The sequence below is a fragment of the Morone saxatilis genome, unplaced genomic scaffold, assembly GCF_004916995.1.
Source record: "Morone saxatilis isolate NCDOM2014 unplaced genomic scaffold, NCSU_SB_2.0 Contig22, whole genome shotgun sequence".
Classification (NCBI taxonomy): Eukaryota; Metazoa; Chordata; class Actinopteri; family Moronidae; genus Morone; species Morone saxatilis.
Genome location: NW_023339785.1, coordinates 14342267 through 14357937, shown reverse-complemented (window position 1 = coordinate 14357937; position 15671 = coordinate 14342267). Strand labels below are relative to the sequence as shown.

Here is a 15671-nt window from a genome sequence, read left to right as displayed (position 1 = left end):
TGAGATGCTTTAAAGATGCAGTTGAGCTGGACATGTCTTCAAAATACAGCAGGCAAGATGCCATCTGAACACATAATTTATATCCATTAATATGACATGTAAGTAATAGCACCAAACAAAATGACAGCTCCAATAAAAGCTCCAAACTAAATGACAAGAATTTGACATGTCTTCAGAAGAACACTTATAATAATTGCAGGACTTCTGTGTTGAGTTTCTGACAGGTTTTCCATTTGGAAACCAAAGAAGCCACAGAGCAGGGTCATGATGCAAATGTGAGGAATTTAGCCACAAGCCATAAATAATGAGTCATACTTTTGAATATGCTTTCAGATATATCATTGATAGCTTTGTGAGCAGGCACACTTCTTTATTTTAAAATACAATGTTTTGAACAGTTCTCCCTTTACACACCAGAGATTTTATCGATCAGTATTTTGGTAAATTTTACACACTTTCCAAGGCAGTCTTGGTGTTTTAGATGGGAATGAATCTGTTGGTCAGTCAAGTGATGCAGCTACTTCTTTCCCTGTGAGAATAAACAGCATATCATCTCACTTCAACTCAATCCATCCTCTTATTTTATTTTTTTGCAAGAGTTAGATAGATATCTATGGGCTGAAATCAGCCTGTGGTCACAGAGCTATGGTTTAATCAGAGAATCCACACTCCAGACTGAAGCATTGCAGCACAGAACTTTGCATGAGTTTTAGAAGGCTAGTCTGCAACTTTAAATTGGCTGTGGAGAAACCTGGTGGTCAATGTGTCACCAGATAATGGCAGTATTAATAACGGAGAGGAGAAATGTCTCCATTGTTCTCAATCACCCTCTGACTCCTTCAGTACAGAGCACAGAGAGAGAACCATGAGGACATAAAACCACCACTGGGCAAATGTGAGATATTCATCCACATCTACGACTCATTAAAAAAGCCTCATTCTAAATTATATTTTCTAACATAATGACCTTTTACCAATGCAGGTGATACATTAACTCCCTCTGACTGCACTGGCTACTAATTCAGATTCATCATATGCATCAGCCTTTCTGCACTTTTAACAATTTATCTTAATATCTTTATTAAAATGTCACTAAAGTCAATGAAGAAAGTAAGACTTAAACTAATTTCCTGCCCACCTCACTTCCTCAATATCTGTCGGGACTCTGAAGGGTTTAGTTTGATAGATTCGGAATAAGCCAGGATGGACTTGCAAGATTGTATCTAGGGGAATCACTAACACACTGAGTGAGAGACAACAGAAGTCATAAAATAAAGCTCCACACTGGCTTGAAGCCTGCAATGTTTCTCCTCTTCAAATTCTTTCTTCTGCTACAGGAGAGAAGAGGAAATCAGCTCACCGCCCTCTGAGTTTGTTTTTTCCTCTGGCTGTAAGAGTCCCTCAGATCCAGGGATAGACACTGTCCTTGTAGACCTGTCCATCCTGGCTTGTTCTTTCATTATTCACACTCCCTGTAACTCAGCGATCAAAGAACAGATTCTTTGGGGAACCAACAGCCTTGTATCCAACAATATCAACATCGACTGTAAATCACAGTCTTCTATAACTTTGGGAAGTACCTCACAGCAAGTATTTTGTGGTGACGGCAAAAATGTCTATGGTATCATATCATATATCTTCATACTTCATACATCATACTTACTTAGCCTAAAATCTATATGGACATATTGTGAATTTTGTCCTTGACTTACTAATTACTAATTACTACTATTCTGCCAGTTACTAATTACTAATTATCTAACTACAAAATTATGATCACAAATTGACTGTAAATACAGATGTATGTTCATTTCTTTACCTTTTTCTTTCTTTACTCATGAGTCTCATTTCTCAAGTTGTTTTTTAGAAACTTTTACCAATACATGGGTTGATGTTTTTTATGTTTATGTTAACCCAAGATATGGATAAAAAGATCAATACTATTCTCATGTCTGTGGGTTACATACTGTATGAAGCTAGAGCCAGAAGGCGATTTATTAGCTTAGTTTAGCATAAAGAATGGAAGCAGGGAGAAGCAGCTATCTTGGCTCTAACACCTTTAAAGGTTGGTCATTAACTCGTTATATCCTGTTTAATTTGTACCAAAACCAACATTTAAAAAGAAGGTTTCACAGTGAGGTTACGTGCTGGAACTATTTATCACAGAGTATTGACTTTCTCCACATAGCAGAACCCTTTCATAAAACCACAACTTGTCCTTTTTACATATCGATTTCTTTACAGATGAAACAAACAAGATACAACGTGCTAATTAGTGAGCTTCTGGTTGTGGTAGGTGGATTTTGTTACCTTCGGAGAGAGCAGGGCTGTTTCCTCTTGCTTCCAATCCTAATGCTGAGTTAAGATAATCCTGGCTGTAGCTTCATATTTAGCATACAGATGTGAAAGTGGCATCAGTTTTTTTTCCAAAATGTCAATCTATTTAAGAAAAAGTAAAGCTAATGGTGGAACAACCATCATGCACAATATATACAATATATAGCAGGAGTCAGATTGGAAGAACATACTTAACAGTTTTGTCTAAACACTGTGTGCATTCAACAAATGCTGTAGTATTTGTACACTACGCTCCACAGTTTGTTGCCCCCGATTATATTTGAATTTATTAGACTTTCTTGTTTGTTGTATCAGTGCCAAAGCTTTTTGGCATCGTGTTCCTGTTTGAAGTCCTTTGGGAGGACACGGTAACCTTTGTGCTTTATCAAATTATTATTTTTCCATTAACTTCAGTCAAAACAATGCTGAAAACTGTATAATAAGAAGCTTTTTAATCAAGCACGTCAGCGGGATGATTTGTGTTTGCTCGTTCTTGTAGAAGCAGAATTGATTGAAAAGCTGCAAGATGGCATTTAGCTTCACTGGGAATCATTTGAATTACTAGGAAAAAGGTCATGGCACAAAAATAGCCTTTATTGATAGGTAAAATCAATTATATTAAGGCAACAGCAATACTAAGACTGACAGGCAGACTGAATGAGAGAATGAACGCATAATTTGTTTTTTCTTGCTGGCTGATGTGAACTTCTTTGTAAAATAAATGCACAAAAATAAGTAACGAAACAGGAAATGAATATGAAGGATTTCAGAAATGATTGGCACTGTCTTTGGCTGGATCACTGGACTTCGCATCCTCTGATTTGGAGCTCTGTTGAAACAAAGAAACATACATAATGTAAACAGAAGGTTTCCTCTTCGTTTTCGGGTGACATGATATATGTCTATGATGTTCATGGTGTAAAAATGTTCTAATAATACATGTCAATACATTTTTATCTTTCACAATTTAACCTTGCTTGGCATAATTCAGATAAGGCGAATGTTGGTGATGAATCTTCAGTATTACCGAAGTTAAAGGACGAGTTTGTTCATTTCCTTTCTTGCCAAGATCAATACCACACTGTCATGTCTATGATAAATATGAAGCCAATCAGCAGCCAGTAATCTTAGTTTAACAGACTGGAAAAACAGCTAACCTGGCTCTCTCCAAAGGTGAAATATCAGTTTGGATTAAACAATATATATATATGAAGTAGTGAGCTTTAGAAAGGCTGGTAGGTGTATGTTTTATCTTTGGACAGAGCCAGACTAGCTGGTTACCCCTGTTTCCAGTCTTTATGCTAAGCCTCTTCTGGCTCTAGCTTCATATCTAGCATACAGACATTACATTACAATAGTTCTCTTCTCAATCTCAGCAAGGGTATAAGTGTATTACTAAAAAATTAACCAATCAGTCGCCAAACTACAACAGATTCTTGATTACCTGATGTAGCTCTATTAAACCTGTTGGTCTCACCTTGGACTTGAAGATGAGGTTAATGACGCCCCTTGAGCGTCTGTCTGCTGTCCGGTCAGAGGTCCCACAGACAGACATGCTCTTGCTGTCCCTCCTGATTCTGGGGGAGTCTACCTCCTCTGTGCCCCCCACCACTGCCAAGGACAGACCTACAGACATAAACAACTTCAGTGTTTGTGTCTCACAGCTCACAATAAAACCTATTCCTCTCCCTGCTGATTTTGTGGGACTAATTGTGCTCTTGCAACTGTTCTGCTGATGAACTGTGTGCTCTGGCAACACCAATGTTACTGTGTGCATGTTCAGTGAGGCTGTACAGCTTGTAGTCAGCAGTGCTAATAAGAGGAAATGTATTAACATCACAGTCAAGGCTGGCTCAGCTGGCCTGGTCCAACATGGCAGGTTGCCAGAGAAACATCAGTGAATTGTGGCCTGATGCACTAGTCTGAAGTGCAGTGTTAACTGAAACGATTAAATATGAACTGGGTGAAACTTAAGTCCAGTTTTGAGAAAATTACAACTGACATGACCGATTCACTAATTTGCCACCCTACATCCAGAGTTTGTGTTAGGTCAGGCTATTACAGCAACACTCCCCAGAAAGCCTGCCATAACCTTTGTCTGTTTTTTTGTTTTGTTTTTTACAGTCAGAAAAAAAAACAGTACTTTTTGTCAGGTCATGACTTTCTATTTTGACACTGTGGGCCATTGGTTTTAAGGTGTAACTCAATTACAGTACACTATGCAGCCCCACATGGATTTGTGTGTGTCACCTGTGATGGCAGGCAGAGATCTAGAGTTGGCATTGGTCAATGACACATTTCCTTCATTTGGCTCAGCCAAGTTGGTGTCACTGCGGAACTCTTGTTTCTTGGACAGCTAGAGGGAGACAGAGATCACACAAAACTCAGCAATGACACACTTCCACAGATAATCAGCTCCCTTACTTAAACATCCATTAACATGCTGTCTTGTCACGTCTTCCCTCCCTTCTTTCTACCTTTCCTCATATTTTCTCCACTCTTATCCAATGATCTACCTCCCAATTAAAGCTCATTCTTACCCGTTTGCAGTCCAGTGTATTCGTCCTTTCTCTTTCCTCTGTGATGAAGATCATGCTGCTCCTCTTCTTCTTCTTCTTACTCTTCCTCAGTTTGACCTCTGCATCACCCACTGTCACCACTCCACCTTCCTCCACTGTATTCACACTCACGCTGCCGCTTGAGCGCTGAAGGGTCCAGGCGGTCGGAGACTCAGGGGGGACATCCCTGGGACGAGGCAGGAACGGTGTTAGTAATACATTTAAGGGGTTAAATGCGGATTTTCATATCCAGGTGTTAAATTTATTAGAATATAGTGTATGTATGTATCCTGTAGATTTTGAGGTTCTCTTAACATTCCAAGGTCACTCGATAAATGTATCTACCAACAGATGTATGTATATGCTACCTGTCTGCATAAAGCTTGGTTGGAGTCCCACATTCAGATCCCTGCAGTGAGGAGATCGAGATGATGGATTGACGAATTGAGCGCAGCATAGAGCGAGGACGAGTAGACTTCCTTTCATCCATGTCCGGCTGGAAGTAGAGAGTTGAAAAAAAAAAAAAATCATATCCAGATAAAAGGACACTACTAGGACAGTGACAGTGAAACAAAGCAGAACATATTCAAAGAAAGCAAGAAAAGCAAAATCAAGTGAAGTCTTAAAAACTTCACATCATTACTACTACTAACCATTAGTTTAATCTCTCCTGAAGGGCAAAGCTAATTTACAAGTTAATGACCATATTTAGCCCCAGTCAGACCATCCAAACCCTGTTCTGGTTGTAGAGAAATCTAAAGGTACAAATCCCATATCAACGCTCTGCTCAGAGCCTTTTGTGAGTACTTTGATCTTTAAAATTCGCCTGGGTCAGCTCATTTGCAGCTTAATTAGCGCAGCTCTACCACAGACACTCTGTGTCCAGCCTTGCAGAAAAGAACATGTTTTGGACTGTAGAGAAACACCATGTTTCAGTGAAAAGTATCCAATTCTCATACTTCTTTATTTTCCATCTCTCATCATTTTTTCCCAATTCTTACCAGCTCTCTCACTCCGTACTCCTTCTCTACTTTCTTCCTCAGCTGTTTGAAACACTCCTCCATGCGCTCGTGGAAAGGACGCAGGTCATCTGTCACTCTCTTCCCATGGAGAGAGATCCCTCCACCTAGTAATGGGATCTATAAATACAGATGTTATGGTGTCAAAAGAACGTTCACATAAAAGTGACACATTCAAGAATGTGTGTTGGCATGTTCAGTACCTGCCATGCGATGAGGTCTTTGAGGCGCAGCAGTTTATCTTTGTCTTCTGGGTGCTGCTGATTGTACTCCTCGGTAAAGAATGCCTGATACAGATGATAATGAGATTATTTAAGGAACCACAGCTATACATTTCACCTGCTCAGGCAGTTTGTAAATTAAATAACTGACTTTTACACCCACATGTGCACTTTCAAAGCAAACTTATCTTATCCTATGTGGGATATTATAATGCTGAATGGTATTTCAGGGTGAGCACTAATACTATTTTGAGTTATGAATCCACCAAATTATAATAGGTTCATTGCATTTAATATCATTTGGACAGATTCAGACCAGATTCAGAGCCTCAGGTGGTGATACTGATTTCTGTGACTAAATGAATTCAAGTCAATTCATCATGAGATGAGTTTTGCAGTAAAGTCGTCTCTCAAGCTCAGATAACTTCTTTGTAGAGAAAAACAAAAAACAATACTGAGATCATCATGATGCCTTTTAAAATTCTACACAGAGAGTCACAATAAATCAGTGCTTGTTTAGATAAAAATCAAGGCCACTGAGAGAAATATAAGCCAAAATCAATGTAGACTTGTAATAAGTGTAATAAACATAAAAAGTTTTGAACTCTGCTGTACCTATACTTTTTTTTAAAGAAAAACAATATGCAATATATAGCAATAAAGACCCATAACCAAGGGTGTAATTTCTAATAATCAAACTCAGTTTTCTTACTGGGACCTTTATTCAATAGTACAATGGTCATTAACTGACCTATAAAAGTGTATTTGTGAGGGGCTATAAATTGGGGCTCATTCTGGGGCTCATTCTTTATAGTTTACCTTTTCATACTTGGCAAAGCCACCCATGACAGCTGGGTCCACAATGCCGTTGAGCAGCATTGAGAGGGGGTTGATGGGAAGGGTCCAGTCTGCCTGGTATTGGTTAATCATGGTCAGAATCTTCTCATTGGTGGACTCCATGGTCTCTATGGCGTTCTCCAATGGAGACAAGGTGGTCTGAGTTTGAGTGGTACAAAGAGCAGAGGGAAGAAGAAGAAAGAAATGAAAAAAAATAGGGAAGAAGGGTTGGATGAAGTAAAGGAGGAGGGTTTTTAGGGTGGGAGGTAGAAAAATTGTACAAAAAACAAAGAAAAGGAATTTAATCAGTGGTGGTGAGATGGAGAAAATGTTACACAGGAGGCAACGTGGAGTGAAAACACAGACTCACATGTTTCATGTCAGTAGCCTCAAACCAGCGCAGGATCCCTGGTAGCTTATACACAGTGGTGAAGGTTGTGCGTTCAATCCACATAGACTGAAACACACAGATGGAGAGGAGGAAAACAGAAAGCAGTTAGATGAGCCTCGGCCACTTGTGAATAGTCATAACATAATACCATATTTGGTATTAAAGTCTTAACTCTTTCTAGACATTTACTGCTGTTGAAGAAATAATTCAAAGACCTGTTTAGTAGTTTGCTGATTTAATGGTATACTGGCTTACAGAAACCAAGAGTGGGTCTGAGAAAGTAAGCCAACCAAGAAAAATTACAGTATTTCACAGTTATACAGTGGACCAAAAAGTAGTGATCAGATACAGTACACAAATACAGTCTAAACTCTTGGTAGCAGCTATTGTACATGTACTCCAACAGAACCAGTAAACTCATTCTCTGACCTTCAACTAAAATAATGTCTTGTATTAAGAGTTAATTTAATCTACAATTCAATTCCAATTTCTTCAATTAACATTCTACACAGAAGATACAAGTCATCTCTAATTGTGTAAGGGGAGTACATCAGATCAGATAAGAATTAAATATATCTTTAAGTATTAGGAGAACAAATCATCTCTGGAAGAGAAAATCACTTCTTCCCACCTGTGCTGCATTTCTTTTTTGTGTTTTCTCTCTCTTATCTATCTTAAAGGCCATTTTGTCTACTTTTCTTTCTCACTGCACAATCTGATATCTAATCTTACATTACAACAATAATACCTCAATCTGATGTTGAATCTCAAGTCCTCCTATACTGAATAAAATCCTATTATTTTATAGAGCAGGAACTCATCTGATAACAATGCAAATACACACTAGCTTCTGAAAGACTTTCATGGTCCCTGTGGTCATAAATCATTCCACTGAAAAAAAAAGTTACTTACAGCAAACTCATTGTTGGGGTCCACAGGTCCTTTCCTCACAGGTCTGGAATAGTGAAAACGCTGCACGTAGTTGGACTTGTAGAAGCTGCAAATGGCATAAGAAGAGGGTGACAAAGGTTAATGTCAAACAAAGGAATTACAATCTTGCAAAAAGAGGGAAATTACGTTATCAGAATTGCCTGTTCGTTTTCAGTGCCTATCATTTCACAGACATTCACATTTTGCTTTATGAAAATATGATGACTGACTTGATAATCTGGTCCGGAACAGGTTTGTTCTTCAGGCGAAGAGGAATCTCGAGGACTGGCTGCACTGTGAAACACTGAATATCTGGTTCAGATTACTCAGGAATTAAACCTCACAACATGATGGAGAGTATCTCTACATCTCTGTGTAAGAAGGTACAAACTTATGGCCCCAGCAGCTGGGTTGTAATATACAGAGGTAGCTACAACAAAAGTAAACAAGAATTAAATTTAGGTCCGAACCAAAACTGTCTGGATCTGATGTCTGGGCAAGTTTTATTGTGTTTCTGGGTAAAAGGTCCCCTGATATCTCCTTCTGGAAAAACCTGGATCTAAGTTGATCTTATCATTTACTTTGAGATTTGTTTGACTTCTTCAGCAGCCCAAATAATAATCCCAAAGATACATTGCTTGTGCTTTGCTACACTTTACTTGTGTAGACTACAGACTGTGTATATTGTTAATATTTAAATGTTTTAATATATTGTACATTTGTGTGTTTTGCTGCCATAAGGATACACTGAAGTGGAGAGTTCCTGATATCGTCTCCTGGAATGGTGGTGGTGTTGAGGCGCACAGCGCTGGGGAACTGGCTCATGAGCTGGTTCTGAAAGTCCTCTCTGCGTTCATACTCCTTGCCACGGTGGATAAACACCTTGTTCTGAATACAGAGGAAATTAATTGGTGTTAATAATGATAATGAAAATGCTGTACGGAAACTGAAAGCTGCTTCTGTGTGTTTGATTCCGACCCCAGGGACAGTGAGCAAACTTGCCCCAGATGATCTAAGAGCTCTGAATGATTCGTAAAAAAAGGAGCATATTAGAGATGTATTTTGGCCCAAAACCATTCAGGGCTTTGACAGACAATAACAATATTTTCACATCAATTCTCTGACACATGGGAAGCCAGTGCAATGCTCTGGGGTGAAGTATTACACTGTCACAGCATTCTGAATAAGCTGCAGCTGTCTGATTGATTTTTTTTTACAAGTCTTGTTGATACATGATTCCTTTAAGTCTTGCGTGGTAGTAGACCGATTTTTTAATTCTGTTGATGTGGGTTTTGAAATTTACACAGAGACCATTGTCATATAGATGTTGCAGTCTCAGTGCTGTGGTCGAAATCCAAGGCACAAAAATGGGCTTGTGTCTGGCCTCCATTCACTGCCCTGCTCTGCTCCCCCAAGAACTGAGTCACTGACTTTGTCATACTCCTTACCACAGCAGATTAACACATCTAATGAATACAGGAGCTATAAACAGTGGAATATTTTATTTTTGTGGTTTGCTGAAATCCACAGATCCACATTGTTCCCATAAGGTTCTTTATGTCCCATTCTGTTAACTGTCCTGCTGGTGTGTGTAGAAACTTGTACACTGCTGCAATTTTAAACAGCATAGCTTCAGTGCATTTTTTTTTACCCCTTTGCACTACGGAGGGAGTCTTTGTGTTACTTACTCATAACGTGGATCTGTGTACTTCTACTCAATGAAGAATTCGAATATTTTATGTAATGATATTTATTCTCAGAAACAGTAACAAACACAAACCCTGAGGAATGGAGGGTAGCCCTGTCCATAGTAGCCCACTGCAAAGTAGTCCGGCTTTGGCCTCAGGATCTTCATAATGTTCTCATAGAACTTGGCTTGTTTTTCCTGCAGAGAGAGAGACAAAGATAGAAAGAGAGTAAGAGTTCAGGGGAGAGTTTCAGATGTACACTGGGTGCAGCCATAGCAGTTTTACCAGCTCACGCCAATGACAAAGCTACCCTCAGCAGAATGCAGGGCTTTTGAGGGTGATAGATGTAGAAAAAATAAAGTGCACGGCATCCAAGGGCGATGTCTGTCATTTATATAACCACATAAATTCAGCATTAGCTGAGAGAGCCACTGCTGTAGTCATATAAAGAGAGAGATTTTTCCATTGTTGGGAAAAAAGTGTAATTCTCTGTGGGGAGGGGAAGAAGAAGAGTTGAGCGAAGGGGAGATAGAGGAGAAGGTGGTGCTAAAGAACAAGTTAGGATTCGAGTATGGAGGGAATCACTTCTGCTGTGGTGCTAAAGCAAGAGATGAAAGAAAAGTGATTGAAAGGACAAAGTAAGAAGGAGTTAGGAGGGGTTTGAAGTTGCTGATGATTGGCAACGCACAATCACACTTTTGGGGTCATATGGTAATTGTGGAAGCTCAAACCACAGTTCTTGAAAAAAAAATCAATTTAAAAGGAGGATTTGAAGTGTCAACTAAGTATTCATTTTTAAATGTGGATGAGTGGTTGTGCTGAATCGTTGGTAATGTTTGAGAGTGCAGATGACTAATTTAGTGTGGAAACTGTTTATTGAGAACAATTTGCTCTGAGGATAAGAAAACGTATTACTCTGAGCTATTCAGAGCTCACAAACTGGCTGCTGGACTATTTGCCTGGATTTGGTTTTACTGTATTACGGCCAAAGACCAAACCAAACTATTACTTGCATATTAAATTTAACAAGAGTATGGAAACAACAGCTCCAGTTCACTGTAAGTGAGCTATAGTTACTGCTTCTATCAAAAACTTGAATAAATTGCCTGAATTCTCTTCCTTTACTTCAAACACCCCCTAGCACTCAAGAACATCTATAAGATCTACAAAGAGAATTCAAGGGAGAAGGCTGAGAGAGGAAAACACAGAAAAGATTATCATGATTATTGTGCAGAAGAAAGTTTGAGATAGTCATGTATTACCAGTCTCTTGCTGAGTAATTCGTATTCAAAGATCTCGTTTTCGTACTGATCAGCTAGTTCCTTACACAGAGTGATGGCCTCTTCCCACATCTAAACACACACACACACACACACACACACACACAAGGAAAGAAAGAAGTGTCCTTTATTACACCATCTGCTAAAACATTGGCAGCAGCTGTCGTGGTGGGAATTCATCTCGTGAAAATTTCCAGGTCTCTGGAGAGTGGAGGAAAATGTCTCTATCACTGCTTCAAAGAACACAAAGAACTTGTTAAAAATACAAAATGAATGTGACATCAACATACTGTTAAAAACTATGACTGCATGATTGCAACACTGCCGCATCCCTAAAAGATACTGAACGTGTGATACTGGAGTGGAACATTTTCCAAAATAAAAGTCTGTGCATTCAGTTTTGATTTTGTGGGCTTTTGCTTATCCCAAAGTAAAAAAATATATATTCATAATGTGCCTTGTTTATCTGAAAGGAATTCAGAAACCTATGCTAATTGCCAAGGCAATACTTTCTCCAGCGTTATTATAATTGATTTTGGAGCATTGATCAAAACATTTCAAATAATGTATTATTCTATTAAGGCATCATTAGGAAAGGAGAAGCATGTCGTAGTCTAAAACAATGCTGACCTTGCCCTTGTCGAAGTAGTCAATGATGGTGTCGTAGAGCGTTTCCTTGAGCTGCCGTTGGGTTTGGGAGCCATGGGACTCAAACTGGGGGCTACACATCTCATCTGACCACTGGAATGGAGAAAGGATGGAAGACACAGAGACAAAAAGTAAGATACAGTATGTATATTTTTTTATTGCTGAAACTAAAGGAAAAAAAGTTGCAGTCAGACCAACACTGTTTTTTACTGTCCCATTTATCATGATGTTGAAACAAGAGAGAAGAACATAAAGCTTAGAGTTTCTTTGTTGTAATAAACCAATATTGAGCAGAGTGTGCACAAAAGCACAATGCTCATTTATTATATAAATGACAAAACAGCTAATCTTCTGCTAAATAAATTACACAGACATTAATTTAGAAACCAAACAAAAAAGTACATAGTGATCTTCAAAACTGACTAATATTATTGGAACAGTTCTATCTGATAAGGGAAAGTAGAGAAGAAGAGGATTGGAGCTGTGCATTACAGCCCGCTCTTTCAATAATGTGAAACAGGCTGACAGGACTGACACTGGCGATGAATAGAGATTATAAAAAACATTATAGAGTTCAACTTCTTTGATGTAATGATACTAGACAGAAAGAGGAGGAGAGCAAGATGCCCCTCTTTCCTCTGTCACTCTCTGGGAGCCTCTAAGTGTCTCATAAAAGAGATGAAAAGACAAAAGAGGTCAAACACACTCAGACACATGCATGGGCACACAAACCTGCACACACTCACGCTTGCTGCATCAATCACCATAGTGATGAAGCCACAGTGGCCCATGCCATGCCATAAACTCACCTCGGAGCTTCATAATTTGAAGGCCAGAGACATAGCAACCATTTATCAGCTAATAAAAAACTGTCTCACTCGTGGCAGACAGACAAATTAATTAGGCAGAGCAAGACACAGGGTCCAGCAACAACAAAATATCTCTTTATAAGCATGCATGTGTGTCCTACCTTGAGCAGGCGAGAGTGGAGCAGCAGCGTGTATGCTGCCTCGGTGTAGTTTTCACCCTCCAGGTGAAGGTCCCTCAACTTGTAAAGGTACCTGAGCACACACGTGTACAAACACACAAACAGTTACAGAGGTCAAGTGAAATTTAATATGCAACTTATAAATCACTCCACTAGATGCCACTGTTGGGCAGCTTGGAGAAGGCAAATGAATTAATCACGTCTGTCACCGTGTCATTCATTCTGTCTCTCTCACATACGTACACATATGCTCACACACACCTCTACATCCCCAGTGCACAACACAGAAAGGTCATTCAAGAGCGCACACATGCATACACACAAAAGCACAATTCAATGCATGTCTTTTTAATAGTGTGACAGATGTTTTGTAGCCCAGTAATGTTTTATAAGCCTGACACAGAGGAAAATGGGAACATCAGGCTGCAATGAGCCAATTCGCTGCTTCTGTCTCTAGTTTTGATCCTGTTCTGTGTCTTTCTCCTTCTGTCTGAAAAAAAGATTTTGCCACTTGGCCAGAGGCTAGACTTTCTTTCTAAGGTATTGATGACAAAGTGCTGAACTGGCTTCCAGATTTTTCTACACGAACAACCCCCTGTATGCTTGGGCAGTACGATTGCACTCTAAAGTCAATCGTTCATTCTGTCTAGCTAAACGTTGAAGGGCCTTGCTTTCTTTAAAAAAAAATAAAAATAATAATAATCTCATCTCCAACTATGTCATTCCTCTCACTTTTAACCAACTCGATCATATTCCCATCATTTTCTGACTGGAGAGTCTGCCTGCTCTGTTGGTCATGACAATCCAGTTGCTGTTGACAGAGTGAATCAACAAACATTCAATCCTTCTCTTGCTTTCCAGAGTAAATCTAAACGTTCATCTACTTGTTTGTTTGACTGTTGTCTCTCCACCCTTCTGTGACTCTTCCTGTTTTCTTTCTCACTTTCAAAGACTACACCCTTCCCTCACTTCCTTCCTCCCTCTCTGAGTGAAACAGTCTTTTCACCACTGATGTGGCTTCAAAAGCAAAATTAAGCAAGAGCTTTTCATTCTTCTATACCACGGTGTTAGGAAAAGTATCGTATAATTTATTGTAAAAAGGAAGTTTGTAGAATTCATCTTTTTAATCTTTTTAAATAAGATGAAGGTTACATTACTACTAAAAGGTAACATTGGCCAAGGTGTGCTTAAACTGTCTCTATCACCCATACAGAGAGTTATATTCATAAGATTTTGGTTATGTAGTGTGTGACAAAATTACTACATTCCAAAAACGCACACACAAAAAAATGCTGTGTCATTTTTTTGAGCGCTTCATTGTAACGCATGAAAGGAATGGAGGTGGTACTCACAGCTGTAATACATTAAAATAATTTGTGTTTTCTAGTCAAACAGCTCCATAAAGAGAAGCAAAAAAATTAAATATGTGTTTGGAAAACCATTTTGCTTTTTGTGATGTTTGGCAGCAGTATCCTAAAGATGTAATTTGACTGACGTTTGATGAAGTTGTTGGTAAATAATGTTGAATTCTTGTAAACTAAAAACACACTGTAAAGATTTATATATAGATCATATGGTATATACTTATATATTATGGAATTGGGGGCAGAACGACACACTTTTAGACTTTGCTGTTTTACAAATAAAATAATCTGGAAAAAACTTACTTAAAGGAGTGAGTTCACTGAAGTGAGTTTTTGTATGGACGATTTATGTTCAACTTTATTTTCCATATTAAACTTTATTGTATATTGTGTATGTGTTATATATTCTAGATTTGTATTATATATTTATTATTTTATTTTCTATTTTATTTTATTATATTTGCTGTTTAAGTACATTTCCCCTGTGCTGCTGTGCCTAACTTGAATTTACCCTACAGGGATCAATAAAGGAACATCTTATCTTAGCTTAGCTTATTTTTTAACTCGGAACATTGCCGAATGGAGTTTCATAATGTACTATACAGTAAATATTGCTGGATTCTGTTGTGGATTGCAGCATTAAGGTAATTCTGAATGAGTGGGCCATGAAATTAATTATCTTGACTGAAAAAACAGACTTATTTATTAATAAAGGTTCAGTGTATTTAACATAACTACAGGTAACATTAAAGATGAGGAAATATTCAGGAGTCATGTGAGCATTTTAGTAATTCATCTGTAGAGTTAATGTTCCATAATTCCCACACTGGGCCATAACAATTAGTTGTTTTATTATCCATGCATGGCCTGTAGTATAGCTAGATCTTTGTGTACGATAACATTCTGGCTTATTATATAACACATACACAGAGCCTAAATGTGTATTTGCATTAAACTATGTTTGTTTGCTAACATTAACCAGTGAGCCGGCCAAATATTGCCATATTCTCCACTGGATAGATGCAGGCAGCTGATCAACCACAGAGCTGAGCTCACATTCACACATACAGATAACTAATTATGTCTATAAACCATTGCCAGAAATGCACTGTGGGACCTGACTGGATCTGTATTCTCTCTCTCTCTCTCTCTCTTTCTCTCTCTTTCCTCTCTTTCCTCTCTCTCTCACTCTCTCTCTCTCCCCTGCCATCATCCTGTCTTCCTCCATCTCTCCTCCACCTCTCCCTCCCTCGTGCCCATCATGTCTCTCTTTCTCTCTGCTCTCCCTCCAGTCAGACCAAGAGCTGATCCTGTGGATTTTGACATTAATTCAGTGGGACTCATATAATCCCTTGTCAGATTATGGAGCCACACACACACACACAGACACACACACACCAAACACACACA

The 15671-nt window shown here is 38.7% G+C and overlaps 1 protein-coding gene across 1 annotated transcript in view; it reads right to left on the bottom strand.

Annotated features, from left to right (window-relative positions):
• Nucleotides 1-421: 421 nt before the first annotated feature.
• LOC118333861 (dedicator of cytokinesis protein 2-like) overlaps nt 422-15671 on the bottom strand; it is a gene marked incomplete in the record, with an annotated part of 95202 nt that continues 79952 nt past the window's right edge. The window contains 16 exon segments of the mRNA XM_035669663.1: nt 422-3166; nt 3815-3963; nt 4588-4693; nt 4878-5082; nt 5264-5391; nt 5897-6034; nt 6118-6201; nt 6955-7131; nt 7343-7429; nt 8276-8360; nt 8524-8605; nt 9040-9181; nt 10074-10178; nt 11244-11333; nt 11892-12002; nt 12880-12970. Coding sequence (XP_035525556.1) covers nt 3104-3166; nt 3815-3963; nt 4588-4693; nt 4878-5082; nt 5264-5391; nt 5897-6034; nt 6118-6201; nt 6955-7131; nt 7343-7429; nt 8276-8360; nt 8524-8605; nt 9040-9181; nt 10074-10178; nt 11244-11333; nt 11892-12002; nt 12880-12970 — 1843 coding nt within the window.